The sequence below is a fragment of the Apodemus sylvaticus genome, chromosome 1 (assembly GCF_947179515.1).
Source record: "Apodemus sylvaticus chromosome 1, mApoSyl1.1, whole genome shotgun sequence".
Taxonomy (NCBI): Eukaryota; Metazoa; Chordata; class Mammalia; order Rodentia; family Muridae; genus Apodemus; species Apodemus sylvaticus.
The window spans coordinates 66,004,759-66,027,360 of NC_067472.1; the positions used below are offsets into that span (position 1 = coordinate 66,004,759).

Below are 22,602 nucleotides of genomic sequence, written 5' to 3' on the forward strand. Positions count from 1 at the left end.
TGAAGATGTGTTTGTGGAGATCTGCTGAAGAATGTGCCCTAGTAGAAGACTCTACTGCAAACCTACCACATTCCTTCCCAAAGAAACCAAAGATTGTTTTATGTCAACTTGACACAAGCTGCAGTCATCTGAGAGAAGGGTCCTCAATTAAGAAAAAGCCTCATAAGTTCAGGCTTAGGCAAGCTTATAGTACAATTTCTTAACTCATGATATTTGGGGAAGAGCCCATACCATTATGTGTGGCACCACTCCTAGGTTAGTGGTCCTGGGTTTCATAAGAAAGCAGGCTGAGCAAGCCTACATAGACAGCACTCCTCCATGGCCTCTGCATCAGCTCCTGCCTTCCACGGTTCTGCCCTGTCCTGACTTCCTTCAACGATGAGCTACAATGTGGAATAAACCCTTCCATCCACAACTTGCTTTTGTCATGGTGTTTCTTCACAGCAACAAAAACCCTGACCAAGCTGTACTGACCACGCTGATCCCTGATGAGCCCCACGCTGCTGTGACAGCAACTACCTCAATACAACTCTCAGGTAAAGAGCAGATAAGGCAAGCTTGAACTCCACAGAGAAGGGCATCTGAGACACTCAGCAGCCAGCCACCTTCCCTGGTGTCTGGCTGTCCTGAATAGATAACATAAAACATGCTTGGCCCCCAAGGCAGCACAGTACATAAAATATTTTATTATTAACTACACTGATCACACATAATAACAGTTTTGAATCACAGGGTTAAAACAACATATTATTAAAATAAATTTCATGCACTCAAAGGTCACAGCCAGGTCGATTTCTGTGAATTCAAGCCAACCTGGTCTACACAGCCATTTTCTGGCCAGCTACACAGTTAAGATCCTGCCTCAAAAACAATATACTCCATTTGTTTCTTTCTACTTTGTAAATTGTGGTCCTGGAAAACTTGAAAGTATGTTAAATTCCTACCTGACATTTCTAGTCTGTCTTTCAGCGCCCAACAGACTCACTGTCTCAGCCAGACACAGCCCCTTTTCTCTGTGAGCCCTTCAACTACCAAGGTCCCAGGACAGCTTCTCCATGCAGAGCACAAAGCTACAGTTCACGCCACAGCCCCAGTGTCCCCAGAGCAAATGGGGAAGGGCAGGTCAGGCTGCCCAGCCCGGTGGTGCAGGAAGCCCCTTGTCAGTGTCCTAGCAGTGCTGAGCCAAGAGGACTCACAGGTAGTTTCTTTCTTTTTTTGATAACTTCTTTTATCCTCACTCGAATGGGGTGGGCACCATCACCCCAGAACAGGAGGTAGAGACAGGCCCAAGGTCCCTGGGGTCTCTGCTATTTTCTGTCCCATCTCCCTGAACTGTCTGCATGTTCTGCTGTCTCCATCTCTTGGCCTGGAAGATGCTTCTCCTCCAGCCTTGGTAATTTATTCTCTCATTCACTTGTCCATCCCTTCCACAATTAAGCAAGACACAAGCCAGGGTTTTTCTGATAGAGCGGGACAGAGTGAACGTAGACATAAAAGACCATTACTTATATAAGGAACACAATTCTTAGCGAGTCAGCCAACAGGGGGCACCTGCATCTTTTGGAGGCATGACACTCAATTATGCTGACCCCAGTTTCCCCCACAAAGCACCTAGGTTGACACTCTCAGGACAGGTGTAAAGCCAGCATTAGCTCCCAGCCTTGGTTCCCCTGAGAGTGGTCCAGCAGCCCTTACCACCCTGCCTTGGTCAGCATTATCAGCTGAACAAAATGCTGGAGAAGGGACAACCTAAACACACTCACAGTTCTGACAGAACTGACAGAAGCACAAGGTCGAGATGCCAGTCCATTTGGGGTTGGTGAGGTCTGTGCCTCTGCTGTGTCTAAGGATGTATCTAAGCCTCATCATCCCACAGGTCCCACCACTGGCACCATCACAAAGGAGAGGTGGACTTCAAGGAGGCAGAAGCACAGTGAAGGCTATGAAGGTCTGAATCCCATAGCAAGTATGACCATGTAAAGGATCTAAACACGGACCAACAAAACAGGAATGGCTCGTGAGCCTGGCAGCCTCAGATGCTTCTCCTCAGGTGTGCCTCTCTGTGTGCTGCTCTCTCCTGTAGGTGCTGCCACTATGCCCTTCCCAGAGTCAGGGAGCAATGGCCAGCCACACCTGAGGATTCTCCTACTGATAGGTCATGGTGCCGTCACCTGGCTACATTCTGAACATCCTTTGACACACATTCCTAGAGTAGACTGAGAGGATGTGGTGTCCATAGAGAATAACACACAAATGCCCAGATAGCTCTGATCAGAGGGAACCCAGATGCCACCAATGGGCAAATCATATGTCACATGTACAGTGAAAGAAGAAGGAAGCAGTACCTATAAAGTGACATATGATGTCTCTAAGTCTTGAGAGGTAAAAGAAGGAAGACAGATTCCAGCAACGGGTATTCTGGAATAGGCAACTCACTGGCAGAACTGCAGGCTAACCCCGAAGCAGGCAGGGCGGCCATACCTTGGGTCTGGAGACACGAGGTGGTGATGTGCAAAACCATACCAACAAGCACTTCAAGTTAAAGCACTTGGACCCAACAAGGTCTGATACACAGCAGGCCTCCATACTCCTTGGCAAGTTACCCTGGCAGCAGGAAGCCCAAGGAGCCTGGACTACCCTCAAGACTGGCATCACCAACTCCAGGACCCCTGCTCTAAACCAGGACCAAATTTGTCTCATGTCTGTATGGCTCTTGACGAGGCTCTTCTGTAACCTCAGCCAGAGGGACAATCTGAGAGCAAAGGAGCCTGACTTTATCAGAAATGTTATCATATCCTTAGCTTCATGCTACTCCACAGCCTGCACATAGCACCCTAAGCCAGCTGCACCCCGATCAGACCCTAGTGACAAGATTGTTCCCACAGCCTTCCTTCTCCATCCCCTTCTACTGCCCCTGAGTAGTAAGCTCCTCTGTACTATACAGAAGACCCCCAGCTCTGGCCTCCTCACCTGTGCTTCTGACACATTGTGAAAATGTATGGCCTCCTATTCTAGGCCAGGCTCTGGGCCAGAAGCTGAGGTGACTCATGCCCCTATGGAATGAGACTGGGTTATATGGTAGGTTTAAAGCTGTGCCTGGTGCTAAGGGCCCATAATCCCAGGTACTGCGGAGCCTGAAGCCTGCTTAGCTACACAGCCTGGGTAACTTAGTAGGACATATCTCAAACTTCGATGATTATGATGATGATGAAGAGGAAGAGGAGGAGGAGGAGGATTTTTAAAGAGAAAGGGGAGCTGGGAATGGGAATGGGCTCTAGCTCAGTAGTATTGTGCACACCTCACATATGTGAAGCTTGAGATCTAATCCTCAGGCACACAATGAAGGGAGGAACAAAGAGGGCACAGGATCTGGGCACGGGGCAGGGAGCTCTTACAGGACCTCAAAGGTGAGCTGAGGCCCAGCTTCTGCCCAAGCTGCTCTGTGAAGACCATAATGAAAGGGAGGCAGAGAAAGAAGCAGAAGGCCACTGCCTGTACCCAGAACAAGAGGGCGACGACATGACTGGAGTGGCCAGGCTGTGGTACTAGAAATCAGATTTTAGAAGTACCCTGAGGGTGACAAAGGATGGGAGGGACACAGACTGCACAACTGAAAACTACAAGTGAGGATGAAGGGCTGCATTGGGCACAGGCAAGACTGCAGAGCCAGCTAGCAAGGGTGTGTGAGACATGACACCCATGACACACGGGGTCAAGAGACCCAAGGGACACCAGGTCACTCCAGAAGCTGGAAATGGGTTGGGAAGAAAAGGAAGGATGCAAACAGATTAACAATTCAGGGAGCCTCAAGCATCCTCAGAGAATTTCAAATGGAGTGCCTCAAAATATAAAAAGGCAGCCTGCACCCTGGGCACTGTGGCATGCTGGGCACTGTGGCCTGGTGGGCACTGTGGCATCCTGGACACTGTGGCATGCTGGGCACTGTGGCCTGGTGGGCACTGTGGCATCTTGGCAACGGAAGGCCACCTGAGGGACAGAGGAGCTGCCACGGGAGTACAGAGTGCACAAGTATGCAGCTGGCATCAGTCTGGACATTTATTTGGATTTCGTCCCCCACCCCCATCAACTCCTCAAAGAACCCAGGTAGTCCAAGAAGGTGGCATTTCTGCTCCATAGTCCTGTCACTCATTCACAGCACATGACAGTCATGTAGCATGTTCTGAGCCTGGCTTCTCTCAAAGGCATGGATTACAAATAAAGCAGTTGTACACATTTGCATCAAAACCTCAGTATAAACATGCCCTCATGTCAGCTAGGTAAACAGCAGCAGGTCCTGCTTCCTAAAAATGGCATAGTACTATGAATCAAAGAATTAAACCCAATAGATCCATATATTAGCCGTAAGGTTCAATAGCTTCCCATCAGCTGACAACTATACAGGAGCGTTTGAGAATAACTCATCCCTAAGCCACCCCTCCACACCTGTGATTTCTTTTCATTCTTTAACACTGTTTTCATGAAGAACTGTTCTTAATTATGATGAAGTCTAATGTTGGGGTTTTTCTTTCTTGAATAAACTGTTAGTGTTGCATGTAAGAAATCTTTACCTGCCAGGCATAGTGGTGCACAACTTTAATCCCAGCACTCAGGAGGCAGGTGAATATCTAGGCCAGCCTTGCCTACAGAGAAATTTCCAGGACAGCCAGGACTATACAGAGAAACCCTGTCTCAAAAGAAAAATACAAAAAGAAAAAAGAAAAAAGGAAAGAAGAAAAGAAAGGAAAAAAGAAAAGAAAAGAAAAGAAAGAAATCTTTACCTAACCTAGGATGACAAAGATCTTCTTTAAAAACTTCCTTCTAGAAGTTTTATGGGCCTAAGTTTTACATTTGCTCTAGGGCCTGTGTGGGGTCAGTTTCCATCCGCAGCAGCAGTGAGGACTGACATTTAGCACTATGACTCACGTTGAGTCATAGTACAAAGTGTGGACTTTACAGGTGCGTGTGCTTAGCGGCTGTCCCAGTGCACACTGGCCAGGAAACACTGGCTCTGGAGCCCTGAGTTCTGCACTGCTGCCGCTCATCTGCTCACGGTCCTGGGCCTCTGCTCCATCTCTGCTGTCACACCCACCTGTGCCTCCACTGTTGTCAATGCACGTCTAGACTATGGCAGCTAGCTTTATTCCTGAAACCAGAGATTTGAGTCTTCAAATCGTGTTCTGCTTAGAACTGTTTGGCCCTTTTAGTTCCTTCCCTTGCCCATATATTATTAGAATCATATTTTAACTTGTAGAAAAATCTTCTGCTGAGAATTTTTTTTGAGACAGGGTCTCATTATTCAGTCCAGGCTGTTCTCAAATTCATGATCCTCCTGCCTCAGCTGCCCAAGTACAGAGATTACAGGCATGCACCACATACCTGTCTTCTGCTGACATTTTTAAATCACAACTACATTAGATTAGTAGTATATCAGATGACAGAGAATTAACACTGACAGAATTCACACCTTCTAATTCATGAATGTAGCACTCTCTAGTTCTTCATGGTCTTTACTCTTGTATTAGTGTCACATAGCTTTTCAGCAGTGTGTGTGTGTGTGTGTGTGTGTGTGTGTGTGTGTGTGTGTGTGTATGTATGTATGTATGTATGTGTATGTATGTTGAGGTTTGGTCTGTTGCTATGTACTGTAGTACTAAATACTGGTCCCCAAGATCTGATTGCTTCTAAGGATAAGGAGATCCTTACATACACCAAGTGATTTGCTATGTAACCTTGCCACCAAATTATCCCTGATTGGTCAATAAAGATGCTTACAGCCTGTGACTGGGCAGAAGAGAGGTAGGCAAAGCATCAGTTCCCAGGCTTGAGGTCTGAGGCAGCAGAAGGTGAAGAAGAGAAGAGAGGACGTCGTTGGATAGGTGGATAGTGAGAATATGGTCATGAGGGCTGGCTAGTCAGAGTAAGAACAGCCCAGGTGGAACATGGCAAGTCATAACTTGGGGCTATTGATAGGGAGGCAGATACTAATAGCTTAGAGGATAGATATCTGCACAGATCTGGTGCTTTTAAGGCAATTATAAATATAAAGGTTTTGTGTCTTATCTGAAAACTCAATGATCAAAGGCAAGGTGGAAACCCCTGATTAATTTTAACTCCGGATTAATTTTAACTACAACATATATTGATATTACATTAGATTTTACCCAGGTATTCCATTTTAGAATGCTAATGCTTTTCCTAATGCTAAGTTTATAGTTGTTTGTAGCTAATAAAAACATGTTTTCACATAAGCCTTACAGGTTGAAAACTAAATACATTCAGTTAGCAGTAGAGCAGCCAGTCTGTGGAACTTCCTGATTTTCTACATGGTCAGCAATGTCTCCTGCCAGCAGAGGGTTTGCTTCTCCTCTGATTTCATCCCTTGCCGCACTACAGTGCATGGCCCTTCAACAGCATGACAAGAGAAACAGCAATACCCTGTTCCAGCCTTCAGTAACAAGTCATCATGCCTGTCACCTCTGGATACAAGTAAACTGGGCGGTGGAGGGGGAATGGCACATGCTCCTCACAGTTCTGAGGAAGTTGTTTTCTATGCTTTCTGTGTTTTCTATTTATTTGCCATTTATTTTGAAGCAAGATCTCATTATGTAGCCTTTGGTTGGCCTGAACTCATTATGTACATCTGGTTAACCTCAAACCCATTGAGAGTCATTGGCCTCTGCCTCCTGAGTGCACGGATTAAAGGTGTACACCACCACACCCAGCTGTTTTCTTCTTTGCTGAAGATTTTTAATCAAACACACTACAGAATTTTTTTCTGCATCTGTTGAGACAAATATAGCTTTCTTCTTCAATAAATATAGTAAATTATAGTTATTGATGTTCAAATATTAAGCCAGCCTGGAATTTCTAAGTCTTTATACATTAACCACTACACAAACACTTGACTCTACATCTGTGGTTCCACACACATGGTTTCAACCAACCACAGACTGAAAATACCTGGGAAAAAACTGCCTCTGCTCTGAGCATATACGGACATTTTTCTTGCTGTTATTCTCTAAGCAATACAGTTATAACTATTTACACAGTATCTGCATTGTATTGGATATTAATGTGAGGGGGAAGATGTGCACAAATTCTATGCAATATTGGGCTATTTCAGAGAGGGGATCTGAGCATCCACTAATATGGGCATTTGTGGGATGTACCAGAACACATCTCCCCACAGATATGGAGGACAAGTTGTATTATCTCGATGCATGTGTGAATATTTTCATATTTATAGCTTTGCTTTTCTCAATATTTTTAAATAAAATAACTTCCTACTTATTATATTTAAGCAATGCACCTTGATCATATGTTCCCCCAACTCTCCCTCCCTCTGCCTCCAGGCATCCCCAAAACGTCCCCCTCCCTGTTTCATGTCTTTTTGCTTACTAATTCACAGGATCTAATTAGTGCCAGTTGGAGTGTTGAGGGATAGTATTGACTGGGTCTTGTCTAGTCAATCACAGCTGCAGCTGATGGACACTATGACCATGCCAGCCCTTAAGACAGTATCTCCCAGCACTCCTCCCCAGGGTCCAGCTCTTATAGTCTTTCTGTCCCTCTTCTGTGACATTTGCTAATCCTCAGGGGTGAGAACTGATGGTGTCCCACTAGGGCTGAGCACTTGCTAGACACATATTCTTGGCACTCTGACCAGTTAGAACTTTCTGCATTAACTGCTGACCACTGCAGAGACAAACTTCTCTGGCTAGTGCCGAGGGCATTGGATTAAAAAATGCTGTCACAACCCAACATTTTGATGTACTGAATCTTTAAGGACTGTTGTACTTGTCTTCAGGGTGGAGACTGAGATGTGTTTTTCTTATCATGTAATGTCTGTCTACTTTAGGTGCCAGGATAATTAGTGTTCATGTCACAGGCTGAGTTGGGAAGCATCAACTGTGACTCAGTTTTCTTGGAAAGTTCCTGTAAAACTGTTACTGCCTCTTGCTGAAATGTTGGACAGAACTCACCAGGGAAACCATCTGGACCTGGAGGGTTTGGGGGAAATATATGAGCAAATTTTTAATCTAATGAGTACAGGGCCAAGCTCATTCACTATAAGGCCGTGTTCATTTACTGCCTCTTGAGTAAACACTGATGCTACATATTTCCAAGAATTTTCCCACTTCATATAAAACTTCAGATTTGCTGGCATAAAGGTGCCAATGCTATTCCCCGTTTCATCCTACAGGATCTTGAATGTAATGTTTCATTTCATTCTGCATTCAGCATTTTTTTTTATTTCGTCTTCCATCTTCAGAAGCTAGGTATAAAGGAACAAAGTGAAGCAGAGTAACAAAAGAAAGAGCAAAATCAGAAAAGAGGAAGTGGGCAACAGACGGTGAGCACAGTGAGTACAGCCTCCACAGACAGTGAGTACAGCCTCCACAGACAGTGAGTACAGCCTCCACAGACAGTGAGTACAGCCTCCACAGACAGTGAGTACAGCCTCCATAGACAGTGAGTACAGACTCCACAGACAGTGAGCACAGACTCCATAGACAGTGAGTACAGACTCCACAGACAGTGAGCACAGACTCCATAGACAGTGAATACAGACTCCATAGACAGTGAGTACAGACTCCATAGACAGTGAGTACAGCCTCCATAGACAGTGAGTACAGCCTCCATAGACAGTGAGTACAGCCTCCATAGACAGTGAGTACAGTCTCCATAGACAGGGAGCACAGCCTCCATGACAGTGAGTACAGCCTCCATAGACAGTGAGTACAGCCTCCATAGACAGTGAGTACAGACTCCATAGACAGTGAGTACAGACTCCATAGACAGTGAGTAGACTCCACAGACAGTGAGTACAGTCTCCACAGACAGTGAGTACAGCCTCCATAGACAGTGAGCACAGACTCCACAGACAGTGAGTACAGCCTCCACAGACAGTGAGTACAGCCTCCACAGACAGTGAGCACAGACTCCACAGACAGTGAGTACAGACTCCACAGACAGTGAGTACAGACTCCACAGACAGTGAGTACAGCCTCCATAGACAGTGAGCACAGACTCCACAGACAGTGAGTAGACTCCACAGACAGTGAGTACAGCCTCCACAGACACTGAGTACAGACTCCACAGACAGTGAGCACAGCTACACAACAGCTTCTTCAGAGTGCACAACCAGCAACCCTGAATCACACTAACAATTGGTTTTTCTCATTTCAGGCCATGCTTTCCTGCATCTTCACCTGCTGAATAATCTGTGACTGGCTATGAAACTCTCTTTAACAGGCTGCTGATGCTACTGTGGAAACCCTCTTACTACAAGCTGAGTGAGCAGAGTGCTTCCTTGGCCTGCTTCCTCCCACAGGGAGCACTCTCCAGGCTGTCTAGAGCCTGAAACTCCGGCGTGTACCTAAACTGGCACCTGTTCTTTCATGGTAGCTGGACACAGATATATGACTCGTCACATGGATTCTAAAATGCCTATAAGGAAAGAATGGAAGACTTGCAAGAGCGAAAGGCATTAGCTCACCTCTAGTATCACCTTCACTCTCTGTGGGCTATTTTACAAGTCTGTGCATTTGAAGACATAGCAGTGCACATGGCCTATGATCACAGAAAGGCCTGCTGCAGGATGCAAAAAGGACACTCGTGATGACTGCCCTACTTTAAATAATGACCACTTTCACGTATATTAAGCTAATTCACTTCAGTACCGCCACGGGAAGAACCTCTGTACCCTGGCAGAACGGAGCAGAGAAAGTATTTCTGCAGAACAACTGGCCCTCCCCTTCATACACACCATCCCCCGGGCTTCGTCATGTCAGACAGGCAGATGTTTAGGCACACCAACACACAAGGCAGGGGCCTCTGTTCTTCAAAGCACAACTACCTTTGTCAATAACAGTAAAGATGAAGGTAATCCTAGCTGCCCCACCTGAAGGCCGAAACAGTCAAAATCAACACAAGTCCAGCAAGGGCTCCTTCCAGTCTCTCATGTCTCTGCCTCCTTTGGAGGCTGTCTACAACTACACCACAAAAAAGGCTCCTCACTTTCACCATGATGCATGGATGTTCAAGAGAGGGAGAGCAGTGTGTATCCTGTCTGTGCTGCTGCCTGTACTGGCTGGTTTTGTGTGTCAACTTGACACAGGCTGGAGTTATCACAGAGAAAGGAGCTTCAGTTGGGGAAGTGCCTCCATGAGATCCAGCTGTGGGGCATTTTCTCAATTAGTGATCAAGTGGGGAGGGCCCCTTGTGGGTGGTTCCACCTTTGGGCTGGTGCTCTTGGGTTCTATAAGAGAGCAGGCTGAGCAAGCCAGGGGAAGCAAGCCAATAAGAAACATCCCTCCATGGCCTCTGCATCAGCTCCTGCTTCCTGACCTGCTTGAGTTCCAGTCCTGACTTCCTTTAGTGATGAACTGCAACATGGAAGTGTAAGCTGAATAAGCCCTTTCCTCCCCAACTTGCTTCTTGGTCGTGATGTTTGTGCAGGAATAGAAACCCTGACTAAGACACTGCCTTCCAGATGCATGACATTCATATGAATGAATGATGGATGAACAAATAAACAAATGAATGAGTGGGCCGAGGCAATGCCTCTAAAATCCACTGCAGAACATGCATGAAGCACTATAATTGCACATGACTTGCTAAAATACATCAGAGAGGCTTCCCTTTTCACAGTCCCCAACAGTCTCGTCCTCCGCAACCGTCTAGAGCATAAGCTGAAAGCGCAGTCATGCTTTCCTCCCAGCAAGGGTGAGGGACAGGGCCTGGCTGAGCAGCCAGTGCAGTCAGGGAATGCATGCAATACCAGCAAGACCCCTGAAATCAGACTAAGGACCTGCCCGGGAAGGCAGGTACCCAGAGGACATTAATCAGATAGACACAGTGCAAGCCAGGCCTAGCTCTAGTCACACAGCTTCTATACTGCCTATCTCCAGTGAGTATCCCCAAAACAAAGCTCACAGGCACCATCTCTATACTCTCAAGCCTAGCTCCTAATTCACAGTTATGGCTTTGTATGATGGGCACCTTGAAACACAGCAGACCAGAACTATCCCCAGGCCAAGCTCCACCTGCTCTTGTCAATGGAGAAGGACTTTGAGTCATAAATAGCTTCCATGCTCACACAGGGGTATCCTGCCCTCTCACCTTGCAGAAGCCTATTACTTTACTACTTCATGCCTCCATCTGTCACCAAGAAACCAGGGATCAAAGAACCAGGTGAACCACCTGGAACCTCCACATCTCCCACCCAATTAAATACCTGGGGACTGGCAGAGATAGCCATTTTTCACAAGCCAATCCCTATTCCCAGATAGCGAGACCAAGACCCTTCTGCAGGGGAAGCAAGCTCAGGTGGGATCCTTCTTCACTGTATATAATGCCAGCTATACAAGACCCCAGCAAATCTGGGAGCAGAGTTCTAGGAAGAACCTCCATGTTGTCCTCCATGCCTCTCCCATACCCCAAACCATATCCCTCCTCCATGGCATGGTGGAAACTCTGCTCCTTGCATATGACTCTCCCTGCATCAATCGCTCTTAGAACTGGTTTACAACTTAAAGAGTGATACCATCTCTACTGTGGCCACTACCCCACACCAAGGTTCATCAGCCCCTGTGGTTTAATCTATGAACACGCACTAACCATCCAGGGACTATGAGAACAACAGGAATACATGCCCACCACCTTGTGAGTACCCGCACAATCACATGAGCTCATAAAACAATCTCAAGGCCACACCATACCATCTCCACAGGACCAAGACCTAGAAGTCTAGGAGACAAGGTTCATGGCACCCAGGGCCTGGACCCAACTAGCCCCTCATCATCTAAGATCATGGCCCAGCAAGGCCCTCCTCTGCTCACTCACTGAGACTGTCTTCTGACAGAGGCCTCCACATTCACTTACTACCAGACCCTTCCATGGCAGGTCTCTGTCCTGCCTCTTAACTACCTCAAGCCTTCTCAGCAGGACCTTACCCTGCTCCTCACTGTCCCAGATCTTTCCATGACAAGGTTCTCACCAACACCTCATTAAATCAAGCCATCCCATGACAGAGCCCATCCGTCTACTAACTTACTTACTTACTTACTTACTTACTCAATGGTAAGGCCCTGCCCCACCCCTCACTGTCTCAGACTATTCCCTGGCTATCGACTCCTGATCTGAATCAACCCCAAGTATACTCAGGCCCTTTCCTTCCTTGGCTTTAAATACACACCAAAAATCTGCCTTACATCACTAACCCAAACCAAGTGTAATACCTGAACAATGGGAGGTTCATAAATGCTAAATGCTGAGTGAATGATCTCGCCTCCAAATGCCTAGCAGACATATGTGGTAGCGAGTAGGACAGGAGAACTGCCAAGTATTTTGTGGGATGAAAAAACTCAGCCGTAGAAGACCTGCATCACTGTCTCACAGCATGTACTGTGACTCCCCTGACCCTGCCCAGCCTGCACCCCCAGCAAGCTGCAGGCATGTGTGTGGCGTGGGTGCAGGGGTATCTGTAATTCATTCCCTGCCTCTTTGCCTTGGGCCCCACCCTTGTCTTCCTCCACCCAACAAATAAATAATAGCTCAGAGAATTAAATACCACAGTTCTAGCCTAACCCCATAAAACCCACATGGGAATTTCTGTGTACACACACACAGTGTGCCTTGTCGTCCTCTGGGCTATGGCCACTCACCCAGTTACCTCGGTTTATCCCTCTTGGCTGCTCAGCCCTTCTCGTCCTCCAGGTCTATATATCATCTGCTCAGAGATCTGTTACCCACCCAGAGCCAACTGTAGAACCAGGTGGCTGCTTGCTATGCTAAACCATCCTCCTACTGGGATGCACTAGGAGACTGCTGCCTATCTATTCAAAGTGACACCCCCAAGGGCTTTCCACCCACACCTGCAGCAGGCCCTGCGTGGTCATGCCATTGGTATGGGTCTGTCCAAGGGTTCATACTGCACCTAGGGGAACTTTCCTGAAAAGCACTATGGAGTGCCCTCGTTAAAGAAGCATCCCCACCAAGGTCCTCTGTGTTCTGTTTCCCTCCCTGGCAGGGGGTGGGAGGAGGCCAGAGAACAAAATGTCAATCATTAGGAGATGGTAACAACTGCTTCCTAGGACTGACCTGGTGACAGCCATTCCTGCCCTCCACATGGACAAGATGTACCCTTCACATAAAAAACACCACAACAAAAAGAGATACTCACCGCCCAAGTGGCTATGGAAAGTGTTGGCTCAGACACTCTTACCTGGTAAAATTCCCGAAGCCAGTTCTTCTGCAGGTTTTCCGGCTGTAAATTAAGAGGAAAGGGGGAAATTAGAGCACAGCCACAGCCCCAAACAGGAAGCAGAGGCTCCAGGAAGGAGACCTGGGAGCTGACCTTATGGGTGGGGGGAGATGTATATGGGAACCTCTATCCACAAGGGGTCTGTACTCCCCAGAGGGAGACCATCCACATACCCACTGGGCTCTGTGGGTGGCCCTGTGATGCAAACTGAGCAATCCTTACTTAGCCAGAGGCAGGGGCACAGCATTTATGTCCCACTGACCCACATCCTTGTTCTGTTCCCAGCTGGTGTTGTAGGAAGGGAGACAGGAATAGTGCCATATATCTGCTTCCAAAAGGCAGCAAGCCACTCCACAGTGCCCTATTAGCATACGTCATCAGATATCAGAGGGCTTTTCTATGAGTTGAGGCAGGAGGAGGGTGGTGTGAGGAGGGATTTGGGGAATCAGTCACAATGCTCACAACTTTCAGGAAACAAGAGTGCAGACAGAAAACCCCATGCCATGTATGTACATGTGCTCTCAAACAGGAAGCAGAACCAGAAGAGCCAAGTGTCAATCATGACAGGCCCTGCTCAGGGAAGCAGGAACTGTGGCTACACTAAAAGGCTCCTGAACCCTGAAAGCACTCCTTTATGTGTTGTGTCAGTCAGATGCCCTGGGTAGACCTTGGTCAAAACTTGGCATGGAGGAAGACAGCAAATATCCTATGATGAGACCAGTGCTACCCTAGGAATGTCAAAGTCATTCAACAATGAAAAGGTACTTTGCACTCTGAAGTACATAATTAAAGTTGCAAAGGCTATAAAGCTAATGTTATATGTTTAGCTGTCTATCTCTTAGTTAATGAATTGTCACAAGGTGTGTTCCTCTGCAACTGAAACTCTGCCCAGGTCATCTCAGATAGGCAGAACCTGAACACCCAGAAGCAAGGCTCAGAGGAGCAACGCCCAGGCTGCCCAGCTATAGAGCGATCCTGAACCACTCCCAGCACTTTGCCCACTGAGTGTCCTGAAGATCATGGAGCTAGAACTGCAGAAAAAAATTAATGATGGGAAAAACCTGAGCATCACAGACCATACATGGAGCACAGCAGAGCACAAGAAGACTCCACCAAGTCTCAAACACATGCCTTGGTGGGATTCCCAGGTGAGTTTCCCTGCCCTGTCCTCACAGAAGGCAGCAATAGGGCACTACAGAGACAAGCCAGAGTGTGGCAGGGACATGAACAGAATAGCCAAGCACAGACTGAGAAGCAGCATCCATCATGTGCCCCGGAGGAAATGCCAATCCGAAACCACAGAGGATCCTGGCATGATGGGGCACACTTTAATCCTCACCCTAGAAAGGAGAAGCAGGAGGGTCGCTGCAAGTCTGACAGCAGCCTGGTGTACAAACTGACTTCTAGCCTACACAGGTAGAGCCAGTCCTTTAATTAATTAATTAATCAACCAGACCATCAGGGCAGATTATACCATGGTTAGGATACTGGAACAGTGTCAGAGAAAAGGGTAGCAAACAGAAACCCTCCACACTACTGGAGGCAGTAGGCAGGCTCCTTCTTGAAGCTGGACCACCATTTAACCAGCAAGTCCACTCCTCCGAATAATCTCCAGATAAATAAAAATGCATTCCACATGGAACCTTATGTTGACAGCAGACAAAAGGCAGACACAGCTGAATGCCCACAATCAAAGAGCGCAGGAAGTGGGGCGTGTGCACACTGAGGAAAAGCTCAGCAGGCTTAATCCTCAGGCCTCACAGACTCTCTAGGCCCAAGGAGAAGCAGAGTCATGGAAGGTAAGGCCTGCCCAGGCCTCTGAGGGGCTGTGGAGGATGAGGGCTATCAGCAGGGGATAACACGAGGGGCTGTGGAGACCCCAGAACTTCTTGGTGCAAGAGCCCACTGCATGCCCTTTAAGGTAGCCAGTGTCCAGGACAGTGACTCTGAAGCCACCAGTTCCAGAACATGGAACACTAACACAGCCAGGGTTTCCATCTGCAGCACCTTCTCCTTCTCTGAGGGGTTCTGGACTCCCTGTCAACATTCCAAGTGCCTTTAAGTATTAGCAGTGGGACTTACTTCATGGAGCAAATGTCAAGCCCATTAACCAAGTCCCCAGTCTGACACAGGCAAAGCCCAACTGTGATATCCCAACTTCTGCCACCTGCTCCAAGAGTCCCCACCCAGGTCAGGTCTGCAAAGGAGCTCCACGGTGCTTTGCTCTCCTAATCTTGGGCTTCCCTGTGCTTACAGGAAGTCTCTCAGCAGGGGACACTGGCACAAGGACAATTCTCTCCAAGCTGCCTGTCATGGGTGTACAACCCAAATAGCCCCCATCTTTCCAGTACTTGCACCTCTAACACCAGGACATGGGTGTCATGAGGTTTCAGAATAAGAATAGGACCCTTACAAGAGAACAAGAGAACGCCATATTTCAGGACAAGCCGGCAAGAATGGCCTGAACTGAGCAAAGACAAGGGAAGTCCAGGTTCTCGACTCAGTTATTTCACTAGCACCTGAGCACATTGTCACTTCTGTATTACCTCTACAGAAGCTAAATGAGGATCTAGCTGAAGGGTACATTCCGCAGCCTGGGACATATACTACTGGCCACTCCTGACACACACATAAGCTTGCACTGTAACAACAACACTGAGGGATATCTGCCCAGAAACATAAGGTGTGATGATACCAGGTCTTTCCACAATCCTGGACTGCCAGGGACTTCAGCATGGTGACATACATGTGCCTGTGTCTCATGGCCACTCAGCTGGCTAGGCATGCACTAGGCATGGCTGGGCACTAACATCGTACACCTTTAAGCCTGAGAGGCCCTCATGTCTCCCTCCTGTGTAGATGAAAACACACTTTTCAACCTCCCTGGAAACCAGCTGAGCACCCCCACAGCCTGTACCTTCCCCTGACGTCTGAATCTTAGCTCCTCACTGTCCACAGAAGTAAAACACAACGCATGTTCTCCTTGCCCAAACGTCACCTTTCTTCACATTCTCACATGAGCACAAAACCACCAGGAAGATGGGAAAGGAAGGCAAGTGACGCCTGGCACAACCCAGATCTGCTGCCGTGACAGCCCCAAGGCCCACAGTGACCCAGCGTTCCCTGGTCTGTCTCACACCAAGCAATCCAGCTGTGCAAGATCTGGATGCACACTCACCTTGGCTGCTGTGCTAGTGCAGTAGCTGTCTCCTTTGGAAATGGATCAGAACCAGGGTGCCAGAGATCCAGACTGTGTTCTGTACAGAACCTGGCAAGCCTCTCCAAAGTGGCCCTGCTAGGAGTCATGCTCAAGGCTCCATGGCCATGGACAGGGAGCATGTGCTGGCACCTCTGGAAGGGCTTCAGGACAGCAGCCCCTCCAGTTTAGTGTTTGCATCACATCCATGTCTATTTAGATCATTCACCTGGCTTTTTCCCTTCTTCCACTGTGGATCCACAAGAACTGCGACCCAGCACCAGGGGGTGCTTTAGCCATGGGTGCCTGTCTGCTGTGTCAGAAGCACTCACAGCTGTGAAGAATTAGACAGAAGTCTAACTGCATGACTACAAATACGCTACGGACAAGTGGGACGAGAAGAACAAGGTCAGACCTTGAGGCCCTGAAGTGCCCGCAGGCCTCCCCTGGCCGTGCTCCCTCCACCTGGCCACCCTCCCTGGGTCCTCTTCAACTGCACACTCACTGCCCTGACCTCACGCACCACCATTCCTTCCTGCAGTCATCCATACTTTTAAGGTTCCACCACACTCTCACACTCTCACTCTCACACACGGTCACTCTCTCACACTCTCACTCTCTTACACGCTCACTCTCACAAACACTCTCATACATGCTCACTCTCTCACATGGCACACGCCCACACTCTCATACATACATGCTTTTTTTTTTTTTTTTTTTTTTTTTTTTTTTTACTGTTGTTGTTTTGAGATGTTCTCTCTGTGCAGCCCTGGCTGTCCTGGAACTCACTATGTAGACCAGGCTGGCCTCGAACTCAGAGATCCATCTGCCTGTTTCCCGAGTGCTGGGATTAAAGGTGTGTATCACCACTGCCCGGCCTACATGCTCACTCCTACAGGCTCTACATTTATTTATGTGCACCCTCACCTGTACCCATACTCAAGCACACACATGCTCACTCTCAGGCTCCACACTCACTCTCACAGGCTCCACACCCATCTAGGCCCACACTCACTCTCACAGGCTCCACAGCTACTTGTGCCCACAATTATTCCCAGGCTCCACACCCACACTGCCTCGCCTACTCAAACATTTGTTCTCTCCTGTACTACCACACACTTTCTCTCTCAGACCACCACACTCCCACAGCCCTGCCCCAAAGGTGACCACCACTGTAGTGATGCCCCTTTCCTCCCTCAGTGCTTCATGGCTCCGCCCACACACAGCCCCTTCCCATGTCCTGTGCTTTTACCATCACAAGAGGCTGAGCACCAATGCTGGCCACACTACCCAGCCCCAAGCTGCTACATTTCTTCCCCTCTTAGGCTTTGTTCCTGCCACAGCCAGGGAAGTTTGCAGTGCCTCTCATCCCTCAGTAAAAGACAAAAACCTCCAGATCTTCAGAGCCACCTGGCATGACTCCTGACCCTCTACCCATACCACACAGTGTAGACCCTTCCTTCCCTGGTGTTAGGGCCTCCACATTTTGTCCACAGGCCACCTCCTCCCCAGCATGCCCTCCCTGGGTTACTAAGGCTCCCCAACCATCAATCCTAAGCTCCTATTTTTCCATCTCCACAAAAAGCTACATGAGATTCCCACCCTGCCTTCCCTCAGAGACTGTCACTTCCTAGCCCTATGCATTTCTTCCTAGCCTGAGCTGAACTGTAAGACTCAGTATGATGGTGATGTCAACCATCATCAGGTACTGAGACACAGCCAATCAGGGCTAGACCAAGAAATGGCTGTAACTGAAACGACCCCTCCTTGACAACCATAACAGCTGAGGACAGGGGTGAAGACACCAAGACAAATGCATGGGGCAGAAAACTGCAGAGCAAGTACCAGATCAAGAATTCCTGAAGGGGAAGGAAAATGAACCAGGCCAGAGAGAAGACTGTAACACTGAAGCACTGGAGCAGGAAGATGGCTGTGGACAGCCCTGAGCAAATCAGCACAAAGCCTCTGAAGATGTGGAAAAACACCAGTGTGTGACTGTGGCTAGCCCCAGAGGGGCACAAGGAGTGAGCTAGTGCAAGCACTAGTGAGAGCAAGCAAGGTGGGGAGAAAGTTGGGGGAAGGCCGGCTGGCTCCGAGCAGTCACCCCTCAAAGCAGGGCAGGGCACTCACAAACACGGCCTCACATGAAAACACAGTCCAAGCTCCTCTTCTGGCAGTGAGAAGACCTGCAGAGGTGACCCTCTTATACTAACAAGGGGTCATCTCCAATTCCACAGTCCTCTGCTACTTCTGTGCTCCTCCCTATGATCCCAGAACAGAATCTAACCCTTCAAGCTGGGGACAGTAGGCACTGTGAGGTAACCTGTGTCCTGATGGCCACTGGCCACCACAAGGATGGAGATTTCCGAGAGGTCTGATTTGTGATTCTCTCTAATTCTTTTTTTAGTGGGGGAAAAAGATCTTTATGGAATAACTTCATTTTAATGGAAAACATTTAAGAGTTGAGACTGGCCTCTTAGCATGTCTGTCATACATCTCTAATAGAGAACATGCAGAGATGCCAAGGCAGCCTGATGACACTGTCCCCAAAAGACCTAGGAAGCAAAGATGGAAAGCTGTCAGGAGAAGCCAGCACCTCCCACTGGTGAAGTTAGGCAACAGACAAGAATTCCAGGCCAGTGGGTGAATCCTTATTTCCAGAATGCTATATATATCAGATTCTTTCTTTACTCTACAAACAAAATCCAAAGGAATTTGAAAGATAAACAATAAACTTGAAACCTCAAAAGAATAAGAAGACCCAGAGCAAAGCACACCCACTATTGGAAGAGTGTTTCTGCTGAGGCCAGGAACAAGGCAAAGGCACGCATGCCCTTCTGGGCAACACAGCACTGAAGAGGAAACTTAAGGTTTCTGTGGAAAGTCAGGGGGATGGTGTTGTGTTGGGCAAAAACATAAAGGAATGTTTAGCTGAAGAAGAAAGGAGAACGGATGTTCTGCTAAAGCAAGCAAGTGAAAGGACACGTGATAAAGGATTCGTAGCTAGCACAACAGTCATTGCTAACATGTGTTGGTCTACCTTACACTGCATAGTTGAACTGCATTTGTTAGGACTCCGTAAGAGAGAAATGCACCAAAAATCTTCTGGTGGTGTGCTGCAGTTTCTTGCCACTTCTGCAGACTTGGGCTGATTGGCAGAGTGATGTCAGCTGAGACAGATCCATATGCAGAGGCAAGGCCCATGGAGGGCATGCGACATTTAGAGGGAGTATAAATAGAACTCAATGGACAGCGACAGAGCCTGAGCTAGACTTGCTTCTAGAGCTAGCTGTGCAGTGCTTGTTGGTCTCACGTCTTTGCTGATCTTCAGTTCGCTAAGAGAGGCACAACCAAGAACGTTTCCTGGCTCTCCGGATGGCCCTGGTCCCTCTTGCTGATGTATGCAGAGGCTGAGGCCTGGCTGTCTTTGCTAGGTAGCGCCTCCTCTGCTTACTTCTGTTTGCTTTCCCGACTCTACCAAACTAGCCTGCTGATACATCTCTGAAGTGTGTGTGAGTGGAGCAAGCTGCCACTACTAACCAGTGAACTAAACTGCCAATTTCCAGACAACACAGATGGGAATTGCTCTAAAGAACCATTTCTAAAGAAATAGGTCCTCATATCTTTTCTTTTCCACTACCTCTGGTGGGTGGTGGACTAAAAGGGAGGTTAAAGTATTTAAAAAACATCATTAAAAATAGACTTTAAAAAAATTAAAGTTACACAGCAATGCACATCCCAGTGAGAAAAATCAAGCAAGGGGGAAAAAAAGAAAGGTGTCAAACTGAAAGAGAAAGGAGAAATTATCTCTTCTCCAAGACTACATGATCTTGGTTATACAAAATTCAAAAATTATACATAAACAGAGAAAACTCTTAGAACTAATACATCTAGCAAAACAGCTAGATAAAGAATCATTAAACACACAAACACACACACACTCACACACACAGAAACACATACAAACAGTTTTATTTCTTATACCCACAATAAACAATCCGAAAACCAAATTAAAAAACAAAACAAAACAAAACAAAAAAAAATCTCATTTAGGATAACATTGTAAGGATCAGGATAACAAACAGGAATTAAAATAAGGAGGCAAAATACTGTACATTCCACAGTGTAAAATGTGAAACAAAGAGCCCAGATAATACAACCACAGCTGCCAAGATGCTGGTGACAGCTGCAGAGACTGGGGGACCAGTGGAGAAGCTGGCACAGAGATCCAGAGCCAATGCAGCAGGTAGCAAAACGGCTATAACCCATTCTAACAGTCACGTGCATATCTCAAGGAACCCCAAATATCCAAAATAATCTTTTTAAAAAAGGAACAAATTATCCCAGGCATTGGTACCTGTTATCCTGGCACTAGAGAGCCTAAGGCGGAGAGAGGAAATGGAAGATGAAGAGGTGCAAGGGGAGGAAGGAGAAGAGGGGAGAAGAAAAAGGGGGGAAAGAGATGAGAAGGAAGGGGGAGGGTAAGAAAGAAAACGGAGAAGAAAAAGGAAGAAGGAGAAGGGAGGAAGAGGTTGGAGGAAGGAAAGGGAGGAAGAGACGAGAGAAGAGGGAAGAGGGTGGGGGAGGGAGGAGGAGCTGCTACAACAGCAGCAGCAGCAAGAAATTGGAGGCCCCCCACCTTTAGACCTGCAGAAAAACAGGTCACTGTGGACTGGCTCAAAGGAAGACCACAGACAGATGGGACAGACCAGAGAGCCTAGGAATAAGCTCTGACTGACAGTCCTGTGAGGTGTAATATGGATACCAGAGCCACCCAGTGGGCAAACTCTTCCTCCATGACCATTTCGTACAGAAAAGCGGGTGGGGAAATACCAAGAGCAGCAATGCATCCCAGCAGCCCGCCCTGTGCTGTGCATGTCCAGATCAGCTGAGCTGTTTGATCGAATTAGAGGAGGTTCAGGGCCAGCAATAACAAGAGGACCCACCAATTCAACCCAATTAAGGTGAAGGGAACTCTGGGTTTAAGACAGACACAGTAGTATGTCTGTAATCCTGGCACTCAGGAGGCTGAGGCAAAAGGATCGAGTCCCGGGCCAGCCACTGCTATATAGCAAGAACCTATCTCAGAGAGAGGACACAGGGAGAGAAAAGGGTAATCCTGGACTGGAATGGCAAACCTACAGCAACTTTACAACACACAGCAAAAGTGGGACAGGCTAGAAATAAACACAGGAATGAGGAGACTACCACAATCCCACAGAGACCTGAGCACAGTCTTAAATCCTGCATAAGGGGGCTGGGGTATCAAACCTCCCTTAATCCCAACACTCAGGTCAGGGTGGAGGCAGAAGCAGGAAGACCTCTGGCGTTCAAGGCTAGCCTCATCTATAGAGCAAGCTCCAAGGCAGCCAGGAATGAGACTCTAGTCTCAGAAAAGTCAAAATACAATAAAATAAAATCCTGTGTAAAAATCCTACAGGTTGGTTCTCTGGGTAAGGATACTTACCACGCAAGGCTGATGGCCTGAGGTCAATGCCTAACACCCATGTAAAGGTGGACAGAGAATCAATTCCACAAAGTTGTTTTCTAGCCCTCACACCTGCATCATAGCATGTACATATCTCTGTTTGTCTCTGTCTCTGTCTCTCTCTTTCTGTCTGTCTATCTCTAATTTTTTTCAAATAAAAAATCTGCATATAAAGATTGCCCCACAACCCTACTAACACTGCTCGAATATTCTTACAGATGTATGGGAAAACATGCTCTCTTGAAGGTCACAGCAGAAATGACAATCTGACATTCTAATATTTGCCTCTTATTTCTCCCAACAAATATAAAGGCTGTAATAGCACAGACAAGAACATATGGACATAAAACATGTCCATCAGCTGGGGCGTGGGGCAGGCATCCTGAAGCCCTGCTGGGGCCTCCTTCACACAGTTCTACCTCTTATCCCCTCCAGAACACAAAATGATGGTTTATGATAGCACCCATCAACATGGAAGCATCTACCTTAAAGAAGCTAACATGGTCCCAGTCCTCAGGAGTTGGAGAAGAGAGAGCTTCAAGCTGGAGGCCAGCGTGCACCACACAGCCAGAGAAAGGGTAGGGTGGGGGGAGAAGGGAGGGAGGGAGGGTGGGCAAAATATAGCACACCTTCAGGCAAGTCTCCTGCAGC

At 47.6% G+C, this 22,602-nt stretch overlaps 1 protein-coding gene across 1 annotated transcript in view; it reads right to left on the reverse strand.

Moving 5' to 3' along the window:
* Positions 1–22,602, reverse strand: part of Inpp5a (inositol polyphosphate-5-phosphatase A) — a 184,800-nt gene that overhangs the window by 113,853 nt on the left and 48,345 nt on the right. The window contains exon 2 of the mRNA XM_052196265.1: positions 13,229–13,270. Within this exon, the coding sequence (XP_052052225.1) occupies positions 13,229–13,270 (42 nt within the window). The remainder of the gene's footprint in view (positions 1–13,228; positions 13,271–22,602) is intronic.